Source organism: Peromyscus californicus, unplaced genomic scaffold, assembly GCF_007827085.1.
Source record: "Peromyscus californicus insignis strain IS unplaced genomic scaffold, ASM782708v3 Scaffold_14__1_contigs__length_90479793_seg_2, whole genome shotgun sequence".
NCBI lineage: Eukaryota > Metazoa > Chordata > Mammalia > Rodentia > Cricetidae > Peromyscus > Peromyscus californicus.
Genome location: NW_026294436.1, coordinates 21,533,606 through 21,556,735, shown reverse-complemented (window position 1 = coordinate 21,556,735; position 23,130 = coordinate 21,533,606). Strand labels below are relative to the sequence as shown.

General features: G+C 41.8%; 1 protein-coding gene across 5 annotated transcripts in view; it reads left to right on the top strand.

The window, feature by feature from the left end:
* Ppp1r12b (protein phosphatase 1 regulatory subunit 12B) overlaps nucleotides 1–23,130 on the top strand; it is a 211,956-nt gene that overhangs the window by 117,338 nt on the left and 71,488 nt on the right. For 4 of the 5 annotated variants that reach the window (XM_052737016.1, XM_052737015.1, XM_052737018.1 and 1 more), the window contains 5 exons: nucleotides 6,388–6,478; nucleotides 12,577–12,780; nucleotides 14,621–14,810; nucleotides 14,891–15,003; nucleotides 16,325–16,366. In XM_052737016.1, coding sequence (XP_052592976.1) covers nucleotides 6,388–6,478; nucleotides 12,577–12,780; nucleotides 14,621–14,810; nucleotides 14,891–15,003; nucleotides 16,325–16,366 — 640 coding nt within the window. Of the gene's footprint in view, nucleotides 1–6,387; nucleotides 6,479–12,576; nucleotides 12,781–14,620; nucleotides 14,811–14,890; nucleotides 15,004–16,324; nucleotides 16,367–23,130 lie in introns of those variants that run through there. The other variant, XM_052737020.1, reaches the window with a different exon arrangement.

Genomic DNA, 23,130 nt, shown 5'->3' with positions numbered 1-23,130 from the left:
TCATGGGTAGTTCTTCCTAAATGGGAATTCTGAGTCTAAATGGTGAGTGCATATTTCTGTCTTAATTACAGCTGGGTTGTATTTGAAACATTCTGTTAGGTTTTTCATTTTTTTGCCAATCAAAAAAAGATAAAGTAGCTTTGCTCTGTTTTAAGCTGGCATTTTCTAGCTACTAGTGAAACACTTGGTCTTTTGTTTACAGGCTTTTCTGGTTTCCTGTTTCTTTAACTTTCTTGAATGTGTATTTAGTGATTTGACATTGTTTTTGTTGTTCTTGTTTTAGTTGATTAAGTTCAGGTGTTTTCTGCTGTGTGCATCTGTAATACTTTTTAGTTTATCTGGTAATGCTTATGTAAATTTTATCATATAGATACTTAATAATTTTTATGTCATCCTTCCCATTAAGATTTGAGTTGCCAGGCAGTGGTGTTGCACACCTTAATCCCTGCCCTTGGGTGGCAGAGGAAGGTAGATCTCTGTGAGTTCAAGGCCAGCCTAGTCTACAAAGTGAGTTCCAGGACAGCCAGGGCTACACAGAGAAACCCTGTCTTGAAAAAAAAAATTGATTTATTCCTATGTGTATAGAATTTGTTGGCTCTCTTATTTTAAACAGTAAACCAGTGATGGTACCCTGCTCTGTTCTGTAGTCAGTGATAAATGTTGGAGACAGTTGGTCAGGTCTCGATGGTATAGCCTGTGGGTATACAGTAGAGCAGCATGCACTGGCCTTGTTGGCCCATGAATCTGTCATTCTTGGCATCACTAACACCTGCTGTGACCAGTGAACTAATTGTAAAGTGACCTACATAAGTAGAGCACTGTCATTTGTGAAAGTGGCTTTGGCTCTGAACACTGGCATGTTTTTTATTGAGCAAATGTTCAGGAGGAGGAGGAGAACTCAACATTATACTCTGCTGGTTGAAGGTAGGTCACAAATGCAGTCATGTTGGCCGTGTACAGCAAAAAGTTCTCTGAGCTCTAGGTTAGAGCGGTAGGACTTGGAGGCTAGAATTAGGTCTCTGCAGAGTTTCTCTGTGAATGGCCAGGTAGTAAACATTCTCAACTTCAAAGGACATGTGGTTTCTGTTGTGACTGCTCAATGTCTGCAGTGCAGTGTGGCAGCCATGGGTTCAGAGCCTTGCCTTGATGCTCATCAGTGACTACTTGAGTACTGTAGGGGACACATAGCTTAAAGATTTATCTTCTGAGCCCATACTCCAAGAATGCGCTATAGTCAAGGGCTGAAGATTCCACACTGTTGACATTTAGGGCCGGATAATTCTGCCTTCCTCGTGGAATGGGACATGCAGACTTGTCCCTGATAGCGCCAGTCTAGGAGATTTGGAAATGTCCCCTCCTTGTTCTCTCTGTATCTGTCTTTCTCTTTTTGGTTACTGGAGTGATAGTGAGGGTTCCTTGCTTGAACTTCAGCTCTAATATCAGTGCTGAATAAGAGTCCACAATGGCACATAGTCCCTAGGATGCAGTTATACTACACTGAAATCAGATCATACCTTAATATATAGCATATTCCAGTGTGCTGGTCAGTTGTTTGCCCCATCGACACAAACCTAGACAATACCTGGGGAAAGGGAATCCCGTCAGATAGGCCTGGAGATGTGTCGTGGGCATTTCCTGATTGCTAAATGATTGATGAGGGCCTGCCCCACTGAAGACGGTGCCACCCCAGGGCACACGGTCCTGATGGTCTAAGAAAGGTGGACGTATGAAGGCCTGGGAGCAAGCCAGTAAGCACCGTTCCTCTATAGCCTCTGCTATAGTGCCTGCTTCCGGGTTCGTGCCTTGAGTCCCCTCTGGCTTCCCTAGATGGCAGACTGTAACATGTAAGCTAAATAAACCTTTCCCCCCAGAGTTGCTTTTGGTCAGTGTTTATCACAGCAGCAGAAAGCAAACTTAGATGTGCAAATCTTCCTGATCTTGTAGCTTCTCAGCCTGAGAAGTGCTTCCAACCTTCCCCTATCCAGGTTTAACCCCTTCATGCAGAGTTGAACTTGTCTTTGCATTCCTGCCATGTCTTCTCTTTCATCTGTCTCTTTTCCTCTCTTGGTATGTGCCAGCTGGCTGGGCCCAGGCCTCCAGAGAGGCAGTATTTACAGCTCACTTGGGTGGATGCTGCATCTAGGGTAGCCCAAGGGCAGATGAAATGGCATCCAGAATAGGAATGCTGCACCTCTCTGCTCTGTCTTCTTTCAAATAAGGAAGAATTCCTCTCCCTCTCCCTCTGTCAAATGACAAGGAGTATTGATTGGTTTGGTACAGTATATAAAATATGCATATAATGGAATGGTATTTTTGGGAACTGTTAGCAGCATTGGCTTGCTGAGCCCCAAGATTTTGCCTTCCTCCCCCCTTCCGTTCCCTCCTTCCTAGTAACAGCTTCTTAGCAAATTACAAGCTCTGCCTCTGGCTTGCTGGGTAGCAGTAGCAGAGCAAGCTTTCTCCAGTTTCCAAGGGAGACGGATGCTGAGACTGCAGTGTTTCCCAGCAGCCACTTACCTTTCTTGCTGTTCATCTCCATGCATGTTTTGACCTTCATTCTGCTATGCAGGCCTGCACAAGGAGGTAACAGTCTGTTTTCTTGGAGTTCTGTGTGGAGGGGGGCAAAGGGAAAGCAGGGTGGTATGGGTAAAGGCATTTGGAGACAGCAGAGTATCGATACTGAAATTAGAAAAAAGTGGGCTCTGGGGTACTCTGTTCTTTGAGTGTCTTCCTGTTTGCTGTACCTATAAACACCTTGAAGGTGGGAACCCCAGCATTAGCTCATAAAACTGGACATTACTGCATATAAAAGCATAAGGTTATAGTAATATTGTCTGTGGGAAGCACAGAAGAAAAAGAGGAACTTGGAGAAGAAAATGTAATCAATTGCTCTCAAACACTCTATCTTCATGAATTCTGTTAGGTGTGTATTATACACATTTAAGGAGAGAGCTGAGAATATGCCTTTTCAGTATATTCTCAGAACTCCAGAGCTGTGCTTCTGAGTGTCATAGTCAGTATTCCTGTCAGTATTTAAATTCAGTGATAAATAAGTTAAAGGTAATGTCCTCTGTTGCACTAGCTACATTTAAAATGTTCAGGAGTCACATGTGGCTACTGGCTCCTATATTAGACTGGATATTGGACACTCTCGTTGTTATGCAAAGTTCCATTGAAGGAACTAAAGAAAGTGATCCATAGACTACGGAAAAGTTAGTACAATCAACTGTCTGTATCACGAGTTTTGAATCTGGATTCAACCAACTCTGGGTTGAAAATATTCAGGAGGAAAAAATACATCTGTTCTTAACAGATAATTTTCTCTTACCATTCCTTGGTTAACATTGTATCACTACCAGTATCATAGCTTTTACATTGTATTGGGCAATGGAAATAAGCTAGAGATGTTTTAAGGTATATATATTTAAAGAAGATATAATATATCTGCAAATGCTATATGGTTTTATGTAAGAGACTTGAGCACTCATGGCTTTGGGTATGGGGAGGGGTACCAGAACCAACCCCCTGGAATAATTAGAGATGCCTGTATTTGGCCAGACTAATGAATAGGCTTTTAGCAAGAAGATGTAAAGGCCTTTTGTCCACAGTCATCATAAATATGGATTCACTATGGTTACAGATGACTGAAGTCTTGAAAAACACTTTGCCTACGACTTTACTTTGTGACTGAGAATACTAAGGTCCTAAGAGACTGAAGGAGAACCCAGCAGTCTTTTTGACCTCCCATTCCATTCTGCGTCAGGTTACACCTGACTGATTACAGAGCCTATTGCATCCTCTAAAGGAGAATCTAGTCCCTCAGATTATTTCTTTTTTATGGTTTGTTCACAGCAGCCTTATAACATTTGATGGCAACTTCTGCAAACGTAAAAGCCAGACTGTTCAGTATGACAAACTTTAGGGAGCGATCAGGATGCCAGAGGAAGGCCAGGGTAAGACACATCCATCTACTCACTCCTGCTGCTCGTAGAATTGGAGGAAGACATGTCTTGCTCCATTAATCCATATAGCTGGAATGTCATCATGTTTTGGGAAAGAAACAAATGGTTTTCATTGTTGAATAAAGTAAGGCAAGTTCTGGGTGCAAGAGAGCATTGTGATAATGTTTATGGTGAATGACCTTGTGATCTTGACTATTTTAATACTCTCAGGGGCCTTGATTGACTCGTCTGCAAGGTAGTGATAATTTTATCATCTCTATCCAGAATCTTAGAACTAGATCAAATTTCAAAGTCCTTTAGGCATTGGTCTACTGAAAATAACTACTAAGCTGGGCGGTGCACACCTTTAATCCCAGCACTCAAGAGGCAGAGGCAGGCAGATCTCTGCATTCGAGGCCAGCCTGGTCTACAGAGTGAGTTTCAAGATAGCCAGGGCTACACAGAGAAACCCTGTCTCAAAAACAAGAAGAAAGAAAAAGAAAATAACTGCTATAGAAATTAGACTTTATTATAAGGATTTTATGAGAAATTGTCTACCACCAAATAAGAAAAGAGAAAATTCCCTGAAAAACAGAGTATTTGTTTTCAAAACAGAAAATATAAATAAACCTATTACAGAATTTGAATATTTTATTTAAAAGTTTCCTCCAACGAGCACTAACTCAGGTAACTTTTATTGGTGAACTTTTTACATTATGTAACCCAAATCATACACACATCATTACAGAAAATAGATCAGGAGAAAATACTTCCAACACATATAACTTTAACTCACAAAGCTGGCTATTATACCACGAGAAGAGAAAATCAAAGTTCACATTCCTTTTATGACTGTGAGTGTAGAAATTTTGTTTGTTTGTTTTTGTTTTTTGAAACAGATTTCTCTGTATAACAATCCTGGCTCTCCTGGAACTCACAATGTAAACCAGGCTGGCCTCAACCTCACAGAGATTTACCACCTCTGCCTCTGAGTGCTGGGATTAAAGGTGTGAACTACCACTGCCCAGCTGAGTGAAGAAATCTTAAAGTACATAGTAGTAATACATTTGGGGTCTGGGGGCGTCACCGAGCTGGTAAAATGTTCGCCATGTCAGCATATGGTCCTGAGTTTAGATCCCCAGTACAAAAGCTGAGTATAGCAGCATGGCTATAGTCCGGCACTGGGGAAGTAGAGATGCGTGGCTCCCAGGGGCTTGCTAGCCACCCAGTCTAGCTAAACCTGTGAGCTCTGGGTTCAGTGCAGAACTCCACGCACACCTGGGAGTGCACACATATCCACACATTTATATATTGGGCTGAATGTGTGACTCAGCTGATAGAGTACTCGACTAGCGTGGACACACAGGCACAAAAGCAAAATATAAACACAAAACCTGGGTCCTTTTGTTTGAAACTTACAGAGTTTTCGATAAAAATCAATATGATTTTGCTAGACACGCATGAGGACCTGAGTTAGATCCCCAGCACTCACACACAAAGCTCTGTTGGCCCGCAACTGTAGTCTCGTCACTGGGGATGCAGGGAGAGGAGGTTTGCCACAGCTTACTGGTCAGCCAGTCTAGCCAAACCAGTGAGCTCCAGTTTCAGTCAGACTTTGTTTCAAAAAATCATACAGACGGGCTGGGGAGATGACTCAGTGAGTAAAAGTGTTTACCACACAAGTGTGAGGACCTGTGCTCACACCCCCAGAACTCACAGAGAAGCTGCATGGGTAGCAGCTCATCTGTCATCCAGGTGGTCCTGTGGGGAGATGGGAGGTGGAGACCAGTAGCCTGTCTCAAATAAGGTAAAGGTAAGGAACGATGTTCAGAGCTGTCCTCTAACCTCTATCCATATGCTGTGGTGTGTGTGCACAGTGAGATGTGCACGCCTGCATTTGTACACATTAATGTTCACCTGTGCGCGCGCACACACAGAATGATGAAGACACTTGACATCAGTCTCTAATCTCCATGGGAACATGTGGACCCATGCATCAGTGCATGCAAAGCCTTAGCCTGATTTCTGTAAGAATAGAAAGTTTTAGTTGAATTTGATGAGTGGTGTCTAAAGACATTTTACAACCAACAGCCCTTCTAGTGGTAGAGTACTGAGAACAGGAACAGAGAACGGATACTTACTGTCACCACCTCTCTTTAGCATGGCCTACAATTCTTGGTCATAACAGTATGACGAGAAAAGAAAAGTGTAAGAACAGGCAAGGAAGAAAAACTATGCAATTCTCTTTTTTCAGATGGCTCACTGCTGTGTGAACAGTGACACGTTAATAGCATTTACTGATGGCAGATAGCATCCTTGCCATCTTGACCTTGAGCAACACTTCTTTCCAGCATGCGGGAATGAATCCCTGTGGTGTGTGCAGTGCTTTTCCGTTCCTGCAGTGCATGCAGCAAAGGTGTTCCCTGCTGTTCCCTGTCTTCCCTAGATCGTATCTGACTCCTGTACGGGATGAGGAGGCAGAGTCTTTACGGAAAGCGCGCTCCAGACAAGCTCGGCAGACGCGGCGGTCTACCCAGGTAAGCAGTCCACCCTGCACCGAAGTGTTCTGTCTCTCTGCCTGCCAGTGGCAGTGTGTGCGTTGGAAGTACGACAGTGAGTGATTTCATTCCAGCCGCGTCATTAGCGTGTTACCGTGTCTAAGGCTGTGCTGTATAGAATCAAATTTCCAGTGTCTCTGCCCACCTCACCTCCCTTCCCCCAGCTTTGCTTATGAACTTTAAGAAGCCTCGTAGCCCTCCACACATGGAGAATCTCTAAGGAAACTGATAGCAGTTTGAAAAATGTTAAACATAGATACAGTTTCCATTTGACTCAGTACACACAGTCTACACTCTTAGATAAATACATAAAAACATATTCTCACATCAAAACTTATATAGAGAATTATATAACAGAATTATTCAAAATAGCCAAAAAATAGAACCAACCCAGTAATGTACTCCATAATAAGCAGGACTATCCTGTTATAAGTATATGTTCATTAACCAGTGAATGAACAAAATATGCCATGTCCACACAGTGAAGTATTATTTGGAATTAAAAAGTGATGTTACAGGGGCTTCAGCAGTTAGCACTTGGGACTCTTGCAAAGGATCAGAGTTCAGTCCCCAGCACTCACATCAGATGGCTCACAACTGCTTGTACCCCCAGCCCCAGGGGATCCAGCAGCCTTGCCTGGCCTCCCTTGGGCACCTGAATACACACACATAAACAGACATACACATAAGTAAAAAAAATTGAAGTAGTTACAGCTAACAACATGGATGAACTTGGGGAAAACTTTCCAAGTGAAACAGTCCAGGCACAAAGAGCCCACTTGTTCTGAGTCCATTGTGTGATGTATCCAAAATGGCACATCCAGAGAGAGGGGAGAGGGGAATTGATTAATGCTCAGGGCAGCAGGAAGAAGACTGGGAAGAGACTCGTTAGTGGGTGTGGTTTCTTTTGGGGGTGATGAAAATGTCCTGAAAGCAGATAACAGTGATAGTTGAAAGCTCAGAGTATTGTAGAAACCATAAGATCATATACATTAAAAAGAGAATTTTATGATATATGAGTTGTATTTCAGTTACAAAAAAGGTCTTTTACAGGAGCATGAAAACAGTTTAAGCTCACACTATCTTACAGAGGTGGGAGTGGTAGATAGATGATGTTTGCCAAACCAGGAAACCAGAAGATTAGTAAGATTAGTTAGAAGATTAGAAGATTAGTTCATAGTAGTCCCACCTGAAAATGTCGAGGGCATGACCTCAGGCTGTAATGGTCATGAGTGTGGAGGAAAGGCTATGAGTGTGGTATTGAAGGAGGCCGGCAAAGCCCATGTAGCAGAATGAAAAGGAACATCCAAAGAAATGAAAAGAAAACCAGAAAACAGCAATGGCATTTGAAATGAACGAGAAATCAGTGTGTAGCAGAAAGGAGGCACTCAGTGGTTTTATTTAGACGGTGCAGAAGTCAAGAAGGAAAGTTGATGACTGGGAACATTATACATAGCAGCAAAAAGATTGCTTCTGTCTTTCCCGACCCTCCCAGAATGGATCAGATGTTCTGCTTGTACTTTTGCTTGATGAGTGTATGTCTGTTTTTCCCATAGAATCCATCTTCCATGAAACCCAGGACTGTTTTTTTATTCTCATCAACATACATTAGAAAAGTTAGCCATTTCTCCATTTTTAAGCTTATCGTTCAGTGTTATTAATTCCCATCACCACTGTCCATGGAGCTCCAGAACATTCTTCATCTTTCCAAACTGAAACTCTGTATTCATTACGCAATAATCACCCTATGCAAGCAAGCAGTATTCTGTTTTCTTTCTCTGTGAATTTGACTACTTGTGAATCTCACAGAAATGAAACCATATACCATGTGTCTCGCTTGTTTGGCTTGTTTCTGGTAACATAATGCTAGGGTTCATTCACGTTGTTCATATGGCATCATTTTATTTTTTAAGGCTGTATTATATGCCACAATTTGTTTATCATCCCCTTTTAGTAGACACATGGCTACCATAATAATACCACTGTGCAAATGGCTGTCCACATGTCTCCAGACCCTGCTTTCACTCCTTTGAAGTATATGCATAGAAATATATACTGGCTTGTATGAGAATCTTTTTTTTTTCAAGACAGGGTTTCTCTGCTGTCCTGAAACCCACTTTGTTGTAACACGAATTCTAAAATGGTCTTTTGATAAAAAATAAACCCAGTACCAGATATTGGTGTAAATGCTGAAAGATCAGAGAGACAAAGGAACAAGCCATGTCTCACCTCACCAATTCCATCTCATGTAGTCTAGAGTGGCTTTGAACTCACAGAGATCCAGACAGATCTCTGCCTCCTGAGTGCTGGGATTAAAGGTGTTTGCCACCACTGCCTGGCCTCTACATTTAATCTGTTCCCTGATCTTCAGGCAAATTTTATTAGGATATACAGTGTATCACCACATTTTCCCTTTTTTGTCTAAAATAATAAAAGAAGGTTATAACTAATATAAGAAAACTAAATAATTACAATAAGTATATACAATGTATACAATCAAGAATTACATTAACAATGTCCAGTCCATAAATGTTTGACAAATTCAGAGAAAATACTTCATTATTTATCCTATTTTGGTGAGTCAAAATGTTGTACCTAATTCATGTTCTATTCTAACTTGTATTACCAACCCAAAACTATCTTTTGATGTCTTTCAAGCTTATACCCTTTACACCTCTTTAATGAGTTTCTTTTTTGAATTTGTTAACAAGGAAAACTATAACTATCTAGTCTTCAACTCCCTCAGAGACCTGAGAAGGAAATAATATTTACTGAGAAAGCAGGAAGTGCAAAAAATGTGAGAAATGACAGAGACAGCTGGCTGCCTGGACATTCACCTGAGGTTCCTCTGCAATATTGGGGCATCATCTTCAGCCTACAGGCGTAGAATATCTGACAGACTCATCTGTGAAGCAGGATTTTCTAAAGGGCCTTCCTACCTTGACTTGGCAAGGTTCAGCAGTCCTTTCTTTTGTGTCCTACTTGTCCATTTTGGACAGCATACTGTCAGCAGTTGAAACAAGGGCACTTTCTTGCCCAGTGGCTAACTTTTGCCACAAAGAAAGTAAGCTCCATGTGGAGTTTCTTTGATGCCCATCACCTCTCTGAAGTAGATTGGTTCTGCCAGGAGCAGACGTGTCTCATAATCATAAAAAAAAAAAATTTATGTTATTAAAACATCTTAAATGCCATATTCTGTAGATCTCTGAAGTGTTTGAAGATGACCTGTCTTTCTAAAATATATCTGTTTGACCTTGAAAACATAACTGACTACAAGTTTGATTGTAATGACTAACTACTAACTTTCATTTCTTTATATCCTAATTAGTTGGTAATAATAACTTTCAAGGACTAGCAATTTGCATTACATTGTTAAATGAGGCTGGCCTTGAACTCAGAGATCCGCCTGCCTCTGCCTTCCGAGTGCTGGGATGAAAGTTGTCCACCAACGCCGCCGCCGCCGCCGCCGCCGCCGCCGCCGCCGCCGCCGCCGCCGCCTGGTGATAATCTATTTTAATACTGAGGAGTTGCTGTACTAGTCTCATAATAGCTGCCTTGCTTTCCACTCCTGTCAGCATCCACAAGCATCCTCATTTCTCCCACTCTCTCTCAATATTTGTTTTATAGTTTCGGGGTTTTTAATTCACTCTAGTAAATGTGAAGTAGACGACTGACTGTAAATTTTTTTACATTTTAATTTTTTTAATGTAGAATGACACACATGTGGAAGTCAGGGGATAACTTGTGGGAGTCAGTTCTTTCCTTCTACCATGTGAGTCCCACATGTCAAACTCAGATCTTCAGGCTTGGTGGCATGTACCTTTATCCACTGGACCATTTCAATAGCCCACTGATTACATTTCTATTATCATCTTTTCCCTCCATGTACAGTAGATAAATAATCAGAATATATATGCATATAAATGTGTAGTTGAGTATATCAATGGGTGAGAAATAATGGTGGGGAAATATAGACTACTCTTAAATGGTTTTAAATTTATTTATGAAGTGACAGAAAAAGGTAGTTGGAGAAAGACACATAGTTAAAAGAGGAAGAGCCAAAGACATATAAGTATCTGATAATGAAACCATGCCTGTAATCCCAGCACTTGGAAAGTAGAGGTAGAAGAAGCAAGAATTCAAGGCTAGCCTCAACTACATAGTGACTTAGAGGTCAGCCTAGGCTAAATAAAGACTCTGTTTCTTTAAAAAAAAAAAAAAAAAAAAAAAACCTTGTAGGAAAAGACTCAGTAGAGAGAGCCAAGGTCCACATCAGAACTAGGAAGGATCTTCAGCCTCATCAAAATGTGTACGTGACTTTTGAAAATATTTTGTTAGATTCCCAAAGGGACTTTGGGTCCCCTAAAGAAAAATTATCCGTAAAGTAATCGTCCTGGTCCTTCATGTGGGGAGTGACCAGCCTCTGCCTGCTTCCCTCTGTTTCTCTGGCCTCCCTTCCTCTCCCACTCGCTTCGCCTTTGCTGAACTGCTGACAGACACCTGCGTCATCTCCAGCCTCTCCGGAGTCTTTGGACAGGCTCCCTTTAGCTATAGTGCCTCTTACCCCTCACAGCCTTCCAGAGCAGCACTGTTTGAAGTCAGGGCACAACTTCATTGCGTTCTGGTTTGAGGCAGGGTCCCTTGTGCCCCACTGAACACACCAGGCAAACTAGCTTATCAAGCTTGTGGGGAGTCTCCAGGCGCCCCTTCCCTTCTCTCCATAGGTGTGTTTTACATGGGTTTAGGGGATCCAGACTCTGGTCCTCTCACTCATTTATCCCCTGGGCTATATCTCTCCATGTTCTGGTGTTTTTATCTTAATATGTGCACAATATCTTATGATGATCATCTATTTTCTATGTAATTTCTGCTAGATTAAGTTTCTTGAAAATGGTGCTGGATTGCTAGTTCAACAGTTAAGAGCACTTCCTGCTCTTGCAGAGGACCTGGGTTCAGTTCCTAGTGTCTACACAGTGGCTTACAACTACCTGTAATCCAGTTCCAGGGGATCCAATGCCCTCTTCTGGCCTCTGCAGGCTTTTGTATGCACATGGTACACATCAACTCAGGCAGGCTTACACACATACTTAAAACTCAAAATTCAATAAAATCGAAGAAAGTTTCTTGAAAGGAATCACTTGACTTGCCTCTGTAATTTAATTGCTTAAAGACATCATTGATTTAAAAGAATGAATAAATTATGAATAGTTAAAATTTTTTGAGCCTGGAGAGAGTCCTGCAGTGAAGGGTGCTTTCTGACGACACATTGTCAGGTGACTTACAACTTCTATAACTCCAGCTTCAGGGGATCTGACACCATCTTCTGACCGCCACACGAAGTATACATGTGTACCCACACAAGGACATGTCTATACACATAATTTTATAAAATAAGAAGGATGTTATGGAGTTAGTACTCAGTGGCTGCCTTTTGGCTCCGGGACATGCCTCCTCTGAGAATGTAACCACTCAACTGGAATAATCTCACTCTCTTCTCAGTGCTCTCCTGCTCCAAGTCTCTATCATTTGCTTAGCTTCTGTCCTGCTGCTCCAATGATCCCGGGAGGAACATTAACTGTTAGACACCTCTGTGTGATTCCTAGAGTTACTCAGGAAGTGATGTTGGAGGGAATGCCAATGTAGTGTTTCAGGAAGTTTTATTGTTTTAGCCTAAATATGAATTTTTACCTTTTTGAACCAGGTTTTTAAAATTTGGTTTTTCCAGTATTTACTGTTCAGGGAATAAGATGGTAACCATTTCATCTTGGGAAAGGGTAAAGCATACTCAAATAATTGAGCACAATTTGCTATGGGCCAAATACATCTATAACAGCAGATATCACTGTTGACCTATTTTTGGAAGATCACATTGGGAAAGCTAAAGTATTAGTTCAGAGTGTATGTAGATTTAGGTCTGAGTTCTCTGCACACTGTGGTGCTTATTTTAAGCATGTGTTTCTAGAAATGGCCTTCTGTTGCATCTTGGGAGCGGCATTTGGTTGTTTTCGGGCAGTTTCCCTGCTCGAGAATGCTGTGTGTTAGTGTGAAACTGTCTTTACCATTTGATATTTTCCCAGGGTGTTACCCTAACAGACCTTCAAGAAGCAGAAAAGACTTTCAGCAGGTCGAGGGCAGAGAGGCAAGCTCAGGAGCAGCCTGGTGAGAAGCTTGAAGACCCTGGTGGGCTTGAAGGGAGTACCAAGAAGCAGGAGCCATCAGCTGCACCAACAAAGGAAGCTGGAGAGGGCCGGCAACCTTGGGGCCGGGGTCTGGAGGAAGAGGTGAGCTCTTTTTGCTCGCATGCTCTACACCACAAGTAATAGAATTGGTGCCCCTTCATCAGTGGTGCCCCAATGTGACCTGATAAATATTAGGGATATTTATCTTTGTGCATTTTGGTATTATTGTGAATTTTGTTTGTTTTAGTAAGTTATTATTTACCAGCTAGATGGTAGTGCACACCTTTAATCCCAGCACTCAGGAGGCAGAGGCAGGTGGATCTCTGTGAGTTTGAGGCCAGCCTGGTCTATGGAGTGTGTTCCAGGACAGCTAGGACTACACAGAGAAACCCTGTCTCAAAAAACCAAACCAAAAAAAAGAAATTATTGCTGAGTACTGGTTTCCAGATAGTGTTCAGGTCCCTAACACATTATCTAAACGCTCAGCATCCTGCCTGAGGATGGTTTATCCCTGTTTTACATATGAGGATGCTGAGGCTCAAAGAAGTTAACATATTCAAGGTCACACAGCTACTACCTGCAGAAGTAGGCTTTAAGCCAAGTTCTATCTAACCCCAAAACTTGCCAACCTCATTGGTTCTGTCTTTATGGCTTGTCAACTAAAAGTATGTAACCTCTACATTGTGAACTTAATTTATAGTAAGAATTTTATCTTGAAGAATCTTCAGTTAATTAAGTTAAGGCTCATTGTTCTGTGTTTTAACTCTCAGAAAACAATTGGAAGGGTAAAATAGAAATTTTAAAAAGCTTCAGGGAAATGGAAAAGTAGTTTGATGGTACAGCCTTGCGTAGCATGTGCCAGGCCTGGGGCTTTGATGCCCAGAACATGAAATGAGCTCTTTGTGATTCGTGTGGCATGTTGGTGGAGTGTTCAGACAGTGGTGGAATGGTCACATTTGCTCTCTGTCCTCAGGGCATTGCCACACTCTTGCTTCTTCACACCTGAGCTTTTTATTTCCCGTGTACCCTGTTACTGAGCACCTCATCTCAAAATCAGCATTGCTTTTCCCATTTTCAAGGTCAAAAGAACTTTTATTAACACTGAGCTATTTAGTGCCCTGTAGCTGAAAGTTTCTCTGATCCGCCTGGCACCTACAGTCCCGTGGCCCGCTTATAAAATACACTCAGAAGCTTATGTTAATTATAACTGTATGGCCATTAGCCCAGGCTAATTACTGACTAGCTCTTACATTTAAATTAACCCATTATTCTTATTTATGTTTTTTAAAATTAATTTTACTATGTTAAAGTTAAAACCTTCCTTTTTAATTAAACAGAAAAGGGGAAATGCCGTGGGATAATGCTTTTGTACACTGGTTTAATAAAATGCTGATTGGCCAGTAGCCAGGCAGGAAATATAGGCAGGATAAGCAGACAAGGAGGATTCTGGGAGAGGAAGGCTGAGTGGAGGAGATGCCAGCCTGCTGCCCAAGGAACAACATGCCAGCAGACCGGTAAGCCACAGAACACATGGCAAAACATAGATTTATAGAAATGGGTTAACTTAAGATATAAGAGCTAGCTAGAAAAAGGCTTGAACCATGGCCATGCAGTTATAATTAATATAAACCTCTGGTGTTTACTTGGATCTGAGTGGCTGCGGACTGGGTGGGACACAGAAAAACTTCAGTTACAGTGCCTGTTGGTCATTTTAGGAACAGTTTGTCTTAACTGCTGTGATCATAATGGTGTCCTCAGAAGAAGTCCAGAAGCTGTTGGTTCCTGACTTCTTACTAACTCTAATTCAGCTGATAGATGCTGATTGAACATCAACTGTTACTAAGTCTCCTTCGTATTGAAAAGTCCATTCTGAAGAAGCCTACTCTCTCTATCCTTTGATTGAACTTGACCACTAATATCTCATCCTGTGGATTATTTCCAGCCTGTCTATCATCGCCTAAGGTGTCCAACTCAACCAGACAAACCCACAACACCGGTGTCTCCTTCCGCGTCAAGACCCTTACTCTACACTAGTTCTCATCTGCTCCGGACAAGTAGAGCTTCAGACCCTGATTCTGAGAATTCAGAGACCACCACAGACGCCACAGCTGCAAGGGAAATGGACAAGAATGGTATGTAGAGTTTCAGAAGCCATTGCTCAGTGTTCACGGCCCAGGTTTTAAGATCCACATTCTGTGTAATCTTTGGACAGAGAAAGAAGGAGCTGACTTGGATGATCAGTCCTCTAACAGGCTGTCTCTCCGAGAGAGGAGGCGACCTAAGGACAGGCGAAGAGGCACGGGCATTAACTTCTGGACAAATGACGTAAGTACATTGTTCTGAACAGGGCACACCCTATCACCTGTGGCTGCCAGCCTCCTTGTTGAGGTCAAAAGAAAGAGCCCATATAGTGCCATGACTCTCAGAGAGATGGCAAAGAACTTTTACTAAGAAAAACAGAAGACTCCATGAGTGTGGGACTCATTTGAACTGTTTCTGCTGAGTACCTAGAGCAGTACTGGGCACCAAGTAGACACTCTGTAACTGATAAAGACTTTGGAAAGCTGGAGTTTTGAAGCTACCATGTAAGTAAGTGGATAAATTTGGCAAATTTTAACAGTCCTCTCCAATAGTCCCTGAAAATCATGTAGTCGGCAATATCTTAATACTACCTTTAAGCTAAGATTGAACTATTTTAGGGTGATAAGAATTTTGAAGGAAGGGGCTGGAGAGATGGCTCAGTGGTTAAAAGCATTCATTCCTTCAGAAGAATCGGGTACGGGTCTCAGCACCCACATGGTGACTCACTGCCATCCGTAACCCCGGTTCCAGGGATCCAACAGGCACACACATGTGCATATACTTGCATACAGGCAAAACATTCATACATGTAAAGTGAATAAATATTTCCTTCTTTTTTTTATTTTTGAAAAGTTTTAAAAAAATTTTTAAAGAACTTAAAATCTGTAAATTGACACAGGTTTAATCTGACTCAGTTTTACCTTTCTGGAGGAAAAGGATCAAATAGAGAACAGGTCGCCAGTGCTTACTAAGCACAAACACACACAGTACTTCAATGCACTCCCTTCATAGCTGCTTCTAACCTTCTCATTCAAGCCTGCTACTGGCATTTTTTAAACCAAGTAACCAATATCCTAAACCAGAGGCCCCTGGTTCCTAATGACCCATTGAAAATTAGATAAAACTATTCAGCAAGACAAGAAATGTAATAGTAGTGGTTACTCATTACAAATTATCTTTTAGCAAAGATGCATTGCCCTGTCTTAGGACTAAATTGATAGTGTTTTGTTTTTGCCAGTGCTAGGACTTGAACTCGAGGCCTTGCACATAGTAGACTAACAAACACTTTACCAATAAGCTGCATCCCCAGACCATAGGCTGACAACTTTTGACAGAGTGAAATGAAGTCTTGCTTTTTGAAAAATACATTTTTACCAACAGTGATGTTTCTAAGTCCCCTGCCTATGACAGCTGTTCAAAGTGGCAGTAGTGGCATTACTTGACTTTCAGTTTTCATTACCCATGTTTGAAATGCCAAGAAGCGTGATTGATAGGAACTGACCTTGTTGTTTTCAGAGAGGTCTGTGGCTATGATCCTTTTGTTTTCCTCTTCTTTCCATTTCAGGAGGATGAAACAGATGTCTCTGAAGAGGTCAAAGAAACATGGGTAAGTGACAAACCAGTGACACAGTCCCTTTAGGACTCAGCCTTGCTTCTTGGCATAGGAGATGAGCAGATCTATGCACATGTGGGTTGGGGGTGAAGATGAGCATTCTTCTGAGCAGTGTGGCAGGTGCTTGTTGGGGCTTCTTTTTCCTGTGCTGTAGCACTGGTCACGCTCCTGAACAACTTTCCAGTGTCTGCTGTGCCAGCTGCCAGTCGTCAACACCATTGCAGGCTCCACAGTTTCCCCCCGTGATACCAGTTCCTACTGGTTCTCTTCTAACAGAGAACATAAACTTGGAGGCCATTTAAAAGTTAGTTATATTTGTCTTTGAAGTGAGGGTAACTTGACCTTTTGACGCCTGACATCCAGGTCCTCTTTGCACTGAAAGGCCTACACCTGGCATTCCTCCTCTGAGCTACTTTGATGCCTCTAAACACTGGGGTATTATTTGCAGGAAAGAGGGAATTTGGTTTTTACCAAATTAATACAAACCTGTGTACTTTACTTTTCAAAGCATATAAAATGATAGCCTTTTAGTACCATATACTTTATTATTATACATTTATTCTCAAAATATACTTAATGTTCAACAACTAGCTCCTTTTTATCAGTGGAGACACAGGTAGCAAACTGTCACTGCTCTATCTAAATAGTTAAAATCCCAAACAATAACTGTATGGTGGTCTTAGGAGTCTGATGGGAGGATCACAAGTTTTTTGATTTCGAGGTTTGTGTGTGTGTGTGTGTGTGTGTGTGTGTGTGTGTGTGTGTGTTCCTGCTCATGTGTTGAGAGATAGAGGTGGGTGCACTTGCATATGTGTGCACATGGTATGGAGACCAGAGGTCAACATCAGGTGATTTCTTCAACTATTCTCACCTTGATATTTGAAAAGGATCTCCTACTGAACCTGAAGCTCAAACTGGGCTAGCCCGGCTGGTGAGCCGAGTCTGTGGATCCTCCTGCCTTCCACCTCCCAATGCAGACATTACAGGCATGCAGCACTGTCTGGCCTGTCTGACCTGTTATAGAGGTGCTAAGAATCTGAATTCAGGTCCACTTTACCATCTAAGCCATCTCCAGCTCCTGTATGACAAACTTAAGGCCAGAGTGGGCTATGCAGTGAGACCTTGTCTTAAATGTGGAGTGGTAATTAATGATAATATGGGTAAGAACTGTCTACCTTGATTGATGTTGAGGCTGTATAACAAAGATGAATTGTGTTGTTTAGAAATAACACATAAAAATCTCTTGGAGCAGGAGTGTGTGTGTGTGTGTGTGTGTGTGTGTGTGTGTGTGTGTGTGTGTGTGTGTGTGATTGTGTATGTGTGCCAGCAACTTTCTAGTCCTTTAAGGCAGTGGTTCTCAACTTGCCTAATGCTGGGACCCTTTAATACAGTGCTGACCCCCAACCACAAAATTATTGTCGTTGCTGCTTCATAACTGCCGTTCTGCTACTGTTATGAATTGTAAATATCTGTGTTTTCCAGTGGTCTTAGGCGACCCCTGTGAAAGGATCATTCAGCCCCCAAAGGGATCATGACCCACAGGTTCAGAACCGCTGCTTTAAGGGGTTTGAAAAGGCTTTTGGAGACAGAAAGTTCCTTTGGGGAACTATGCTTAAACAGAGACTCTGAATGACAGATTCCAAAGCGCTGGAAAGGACCATAGTTCCTATAGGGTTAGTACAAACCGATTAGATTCCAAGGATTACAAGGAAAGTTTTGTTGTCATAGAATGTCAGTAAAAATCTCTCTGTACTAAACTAATTCCACTAGAAAATCCTAGCCTAGGGTACGAAGTAAGAAGAATTAAAATAGGCTTCTTAGGGAATTTCATTTTAAGACTGTTGGATTAAAACCATGGAAAAGACTTTCTGGATTTGTGTAGAAAATCATGGATTGTTAAGGTTTGACACAGAGGTCACTTGTCAGACTAAAGGATATTCCTTTTATCCAATTATTTGTGGCATCTACTAGTGTTTTCCATATGTCAGGCATCCATGTTAATCTAAGCAAACAATAAGCAGCCTAATCCCTCTAGATGGGTAACTTTGTATGTATGTAGGTAAGCTAGGGTTGATCCAATCACTTGCCAGGAGGTGCCATTCCCCAGTACTCCTCAGCGTTCTGCAAAGGAAAGGCTGCTGATGAATCAGCCTACATGAGGCCGGCCGCCTTTTTGAAATAGTCTTATGTTTGCTTGTTCCTTTACTGGTTGGTTGTTTTCCTTCCTGGTGCGCTCTTTGCTGGTGCTCGTAGGCATTACCCATATGGGCCCACAGGAAAACAAATCTGATGATGACCCAGAATCAATTGCTGCAATCCTACCTAAAGACAGTCAGTAGTACCTAATGATTCTTAGGACCGTTCTCTCTCTTTCCTATACCATACTGTCCATCCGTTGAGCAGTCAAGTTGACTCGGCTCTGTAGGAACCAAAGTGCCAGTTAAAAGAGGGACATTCTGTTGAAGTGGCACTGGAGCCAATCAGTGTGGATGCTGTGAGAAGCCAGGGCAGTTCTTCCCTCTCTTGTTATATATAGGTTCATTGAAATCATATCTACTGTTGAGGTTGTGCCAGCTGCTCTCTCTTCCTTGAGTCGTGATATCTCTTGTTTTTAAAGTTGACTTCCCCAAGACTCTGACATCTACTTTTCAACTGAAATAAAATTTATAATCAGTAAAATACATAAATTTAAAATGTACCATTTGGGGAATCTTGACACGTATCTGCCGGTGTAACTACCACCCAGCAGGATATGGAACTTTTCCATCCCTCATAAAGTTCTCTTTTGACCCAAAAGGCAATCATTTTTCTGATTTGTCACCATAATTCTGTATGGAGTCATACAGCGATATTTAATTTTAAGAAGCAAATTTCAGTGGTTATTATCTCTACCATATGACTCCACTTGGGATTCGAGTAAAATGATTCCTAATATGAGTCTTTCCTTTCTTTTTAAGTGCTTTAAAAGATTCCTTAGTGTCTCACCCAATAACAGCTGTATGGCTTAGAAGGCCTTCTGTGTAACATAAGCTCTGCTGACATCACTAAAATCCATTTCCTCTTTAGATACTTATGAAAATGTAACTAAGATGGATTTACAGATGAGGTTCATGGCCAAGGATAACACTGATGTTTTTGGTGTACGGAATAGATGATGGAGAGATGAGTCACATGTTGTTATTCTTGGGACCCTAGGGAACACAATGAAAAGTCTGGGAACCTTACTTAAGCTCAGCAGAGTAAATGGTTATTGTCAAAACCCACTCCATTGATAAATCCACCAGCTAGTGAAACTAACAAAGAATATGTAATTTGAAATATTAGTACCTCTTTAACAGATATGTTTAAAACAAATCTGTTTCATTATCTACAGTAGGTATTTAACAGGTAATCTCTGGGAATTGTTAGATATCTTTTGTATTATTACTAAGTGAAAAAGGCGAATTTAAATGTTAATATAAATGTCTTTATAATCAGGAGAGTGCTCAGTGAATAGTAGTCCTACTTCATCCATGGGGAATATTTTCCAAATTGGGGTGGGGTGGGGACTGCCTAAAATTGCAGGTAGAACTGAACTTTACATGTACTATGCTTCCTCTCATGACCCTAGGATGAATTTTAACCTACAAGTCAGTCACAGTAAACAGTAATATAACAGAACATCTATAGCTGTATACTGACTAAAATGACCAGCATCACTACTCCTACATTTTCAGGACGTTACTTAGTAAAATCAGGGTGACTTGAACACAAGCACTGCAATCTCGATGTCTTAGCAGTTGATCTGATTACTCAGAAGGCTCCTAAACGACTAATGGGGGATATGGCAGGTTCTGGACAAAGAGATGATTCGTGTTTCAGGCAGGACAGAGCAGGGTGGTGTGAGATCTTATCACACTACTCAAAATAACACACATTTTTTAATGTATGAACTGGCTATTCTGGAATTTCCATTTAATCTTTTCAAGCGGTCTGACTGAGTAGCTAAACCCGTGGAAAGCAAAACTGCAGGAAAGGTTTGGGTGGCTGTTGTGGCAACGCCAGTCTAGAGTGTCTGCTGTGGACCGAGCAACCATAGGCACACTTTGAACCCTTTCGTCTGTTCCGGCCTTCGTCTTTGGCCTATCTTTTGCATGACATGAAGTTGGCTTGTTTTTTCCCATCTTCTGGGTCAGTCAGTTCCCAGCATAATCCTGTTGTATAACTGACTCCATCACTAGAGGGCGCAAGTAATCAGCAGAGAAGATGTTGGTGAGCAAGCAAAATGATGCCCTAAAAAGAATCAGAACCGCAGACAAACTGCTTTTGCTTTTAAAGACTTGTTCAAAAAGCCAGTTCAGTGTAGTAAAGACATTTGCCTTATAACTCTATGTATCATGAGTTACAAGATGATGTACAGATAACTTGGTTCAAGAACTTATTCCCACAGTTAAGAAAACTAAGACCCAAAGAAACAGATTATTTGGAGACGTGATATCTCTGGCCTGCATCAGAGAACCTTTTTTATGTGTCCGTAGTGACCAGACCTGAGAGTATGACTTACATTCTTTGCCATACTCTGTCCATCCATTTGGATTTTTTGCCCAGCAGGTTACATGTTTGAGTTGACTTGCTAGTAGCTTCTGACCTTCTTGAGTGAAGGAACATCTTACAGAACTTTAAGCTACTCAGAGAGTATCAAGATTCAGTGGATAAGAGCATCACCATTCTTCTGCTGCCCTTGACATAGATGGGTAGCAATTTCTATCAGCAAGTAAGAGTTAATATCCTTTTGTTAGGAAAGGCCACCCCCACCTGTAATTCACTGAAGCTTTTCTAAGAGAATCAGATGATACTCAATCCGAACAAATTTATTGAAACTTTACCCTCTAAGTAAGCTGTGGAGCTGTCTTAATCCTGAATGGAACTAATAGATTGCATTAATTAACTACCCCTTAAAATGCATTGTTAATGCTGCTGGCCAGCTAGTGGAGAGATCTGTTGGTAAGGTGCTCTAAAAGAGGTAAGCAATTTAATGTAGGCATTTTCCAACTAAATAAATGAGAGAGTACAACTTAAATTTGCTGGCGAGGCTTAGTTCTGAATGTTAACAAGAAATCGATGCTCAAAAAATGTGTGTAATGCCAACCACTAAATGCACTGAGTATTTTGTGCTGCCTCCATCTTGTCAGAATCTTCTTGTTCTTGCACTCTTAAGTAAGTGCTCTTATGGACCATTTGTGGTCAGGCATTTTTCTAGAGACTGAGGATACAGCAATAAACAAAAAGTCCTATTCTTGTAGAATTTACTTTCCAACAAGAGAGACTGGCAATAAATAAATACTTAAAGTAAATAGATGATAAGTGCTATGGAAAGCACAGAGTAGAGTAAAGGGAACAGCCGTGTCATATGGACCAGAACTTCACATTGTAAATAGGGCAGTCAGATTAGGCTGCATTGACAGAACCTGATTTGAGCTTAGACTAAAGGATGTGAGACGGGGAGCTGTATTGGACGGAGGAGGGTAGGGTGAGAGCGGAAGGAACACCCGGGGGACCCCAGGCAGGTGTGTCCTGCGTGTTTGAGGACAGGTTGAAAAAACAAGTGTGGCTAGAGCAGAATGGACAAAACAGCAGACAGAGTAGACGGTGTCATTGTGACAGCTCAGTGTTTGCTTTGCAGATGTGGGGACCTGTTAGAGGCATTTTTCCCACACCAGAGTGATGTGCATACTTATATCTCATGGATTGTGCTGCCATATTGGAGAATCTACTCTGTGGGGACACCAATGGAAGCAAGAGCATCAGTTAGGAGGCTGCTCCATAAGACAGGAAACAGTGAATGAAGGTGGTTTAGGACCAAGTTGGTGGCAGAAAGGTTCTGAAGAGTTGTATTCAGGATATATTTTGAAATTGGAACCGCCTAGATTTGCTGTTGGTTTGAATATGGCATGAAGAACGAGAAGTGGGGACTGACCCCAAAGCTTTTAGCTGAGTCGTCTCTAAGGGTGAGTTTATAGTGGAGACAGAGGATGCTGTAGCAAGGACAGACGTGGTAGAAGAAAGGCAGGCATCTGTTTGGGGTTTGGAAGCACTGGGCATACTAAGTTCAGCTGATGTGTTTTTACATGGAAATGTCAAGAGAGCAGTTGAATGTGTATCTAGAGTTCAAGTTAGAGGTCCAGGCTGGATTTATAAACTTGGATGTCAATAAACATACTGATCATCTCTAAAACCATGGGATTGGATGCAGTTACCAAGAGAGTAACTGCAGAGAAGGGACCAAAGACAAAACTGTAGAGCATTCTGAAATTCAAAGCAGGAAGACTGAGAACTATCACAGGAGACTAGCCCTGGCACTTGACTTGAAGAATATAAGTGAATTCTCCCTTTTCCATATTAAAAACAAAACAACAGCCAGGCGGTGGTGGCACACGCCTTTGATCCCAGCACTTGGGAGGCAGAACCAGGCGAATCTCTGTGAGTTCAGGGCCAGCCCGGTCTACAAAGTGAGATCCAGGACAGGCTCCAAAACTACACAGAGAAAACCTGTCTGGGGTCGGGGGTGAGGGGGGGAGAACAGAGCAATACGTTTTTTTTTTAAACTGTGTTTTTTACTTATATAGTGATAGTACCCATACAATCTGCTTGTCCTTTTTATCAAAGAGGTGTAAGAGAGCTGAATACCCCAGAGCCTCTCCTGATACCCTTTGAAATAAAGACCCCTGCCTCTCTGCATTGAGCCTGTTCTTAAACAATCGCAGGGGGCTTTGCTGATT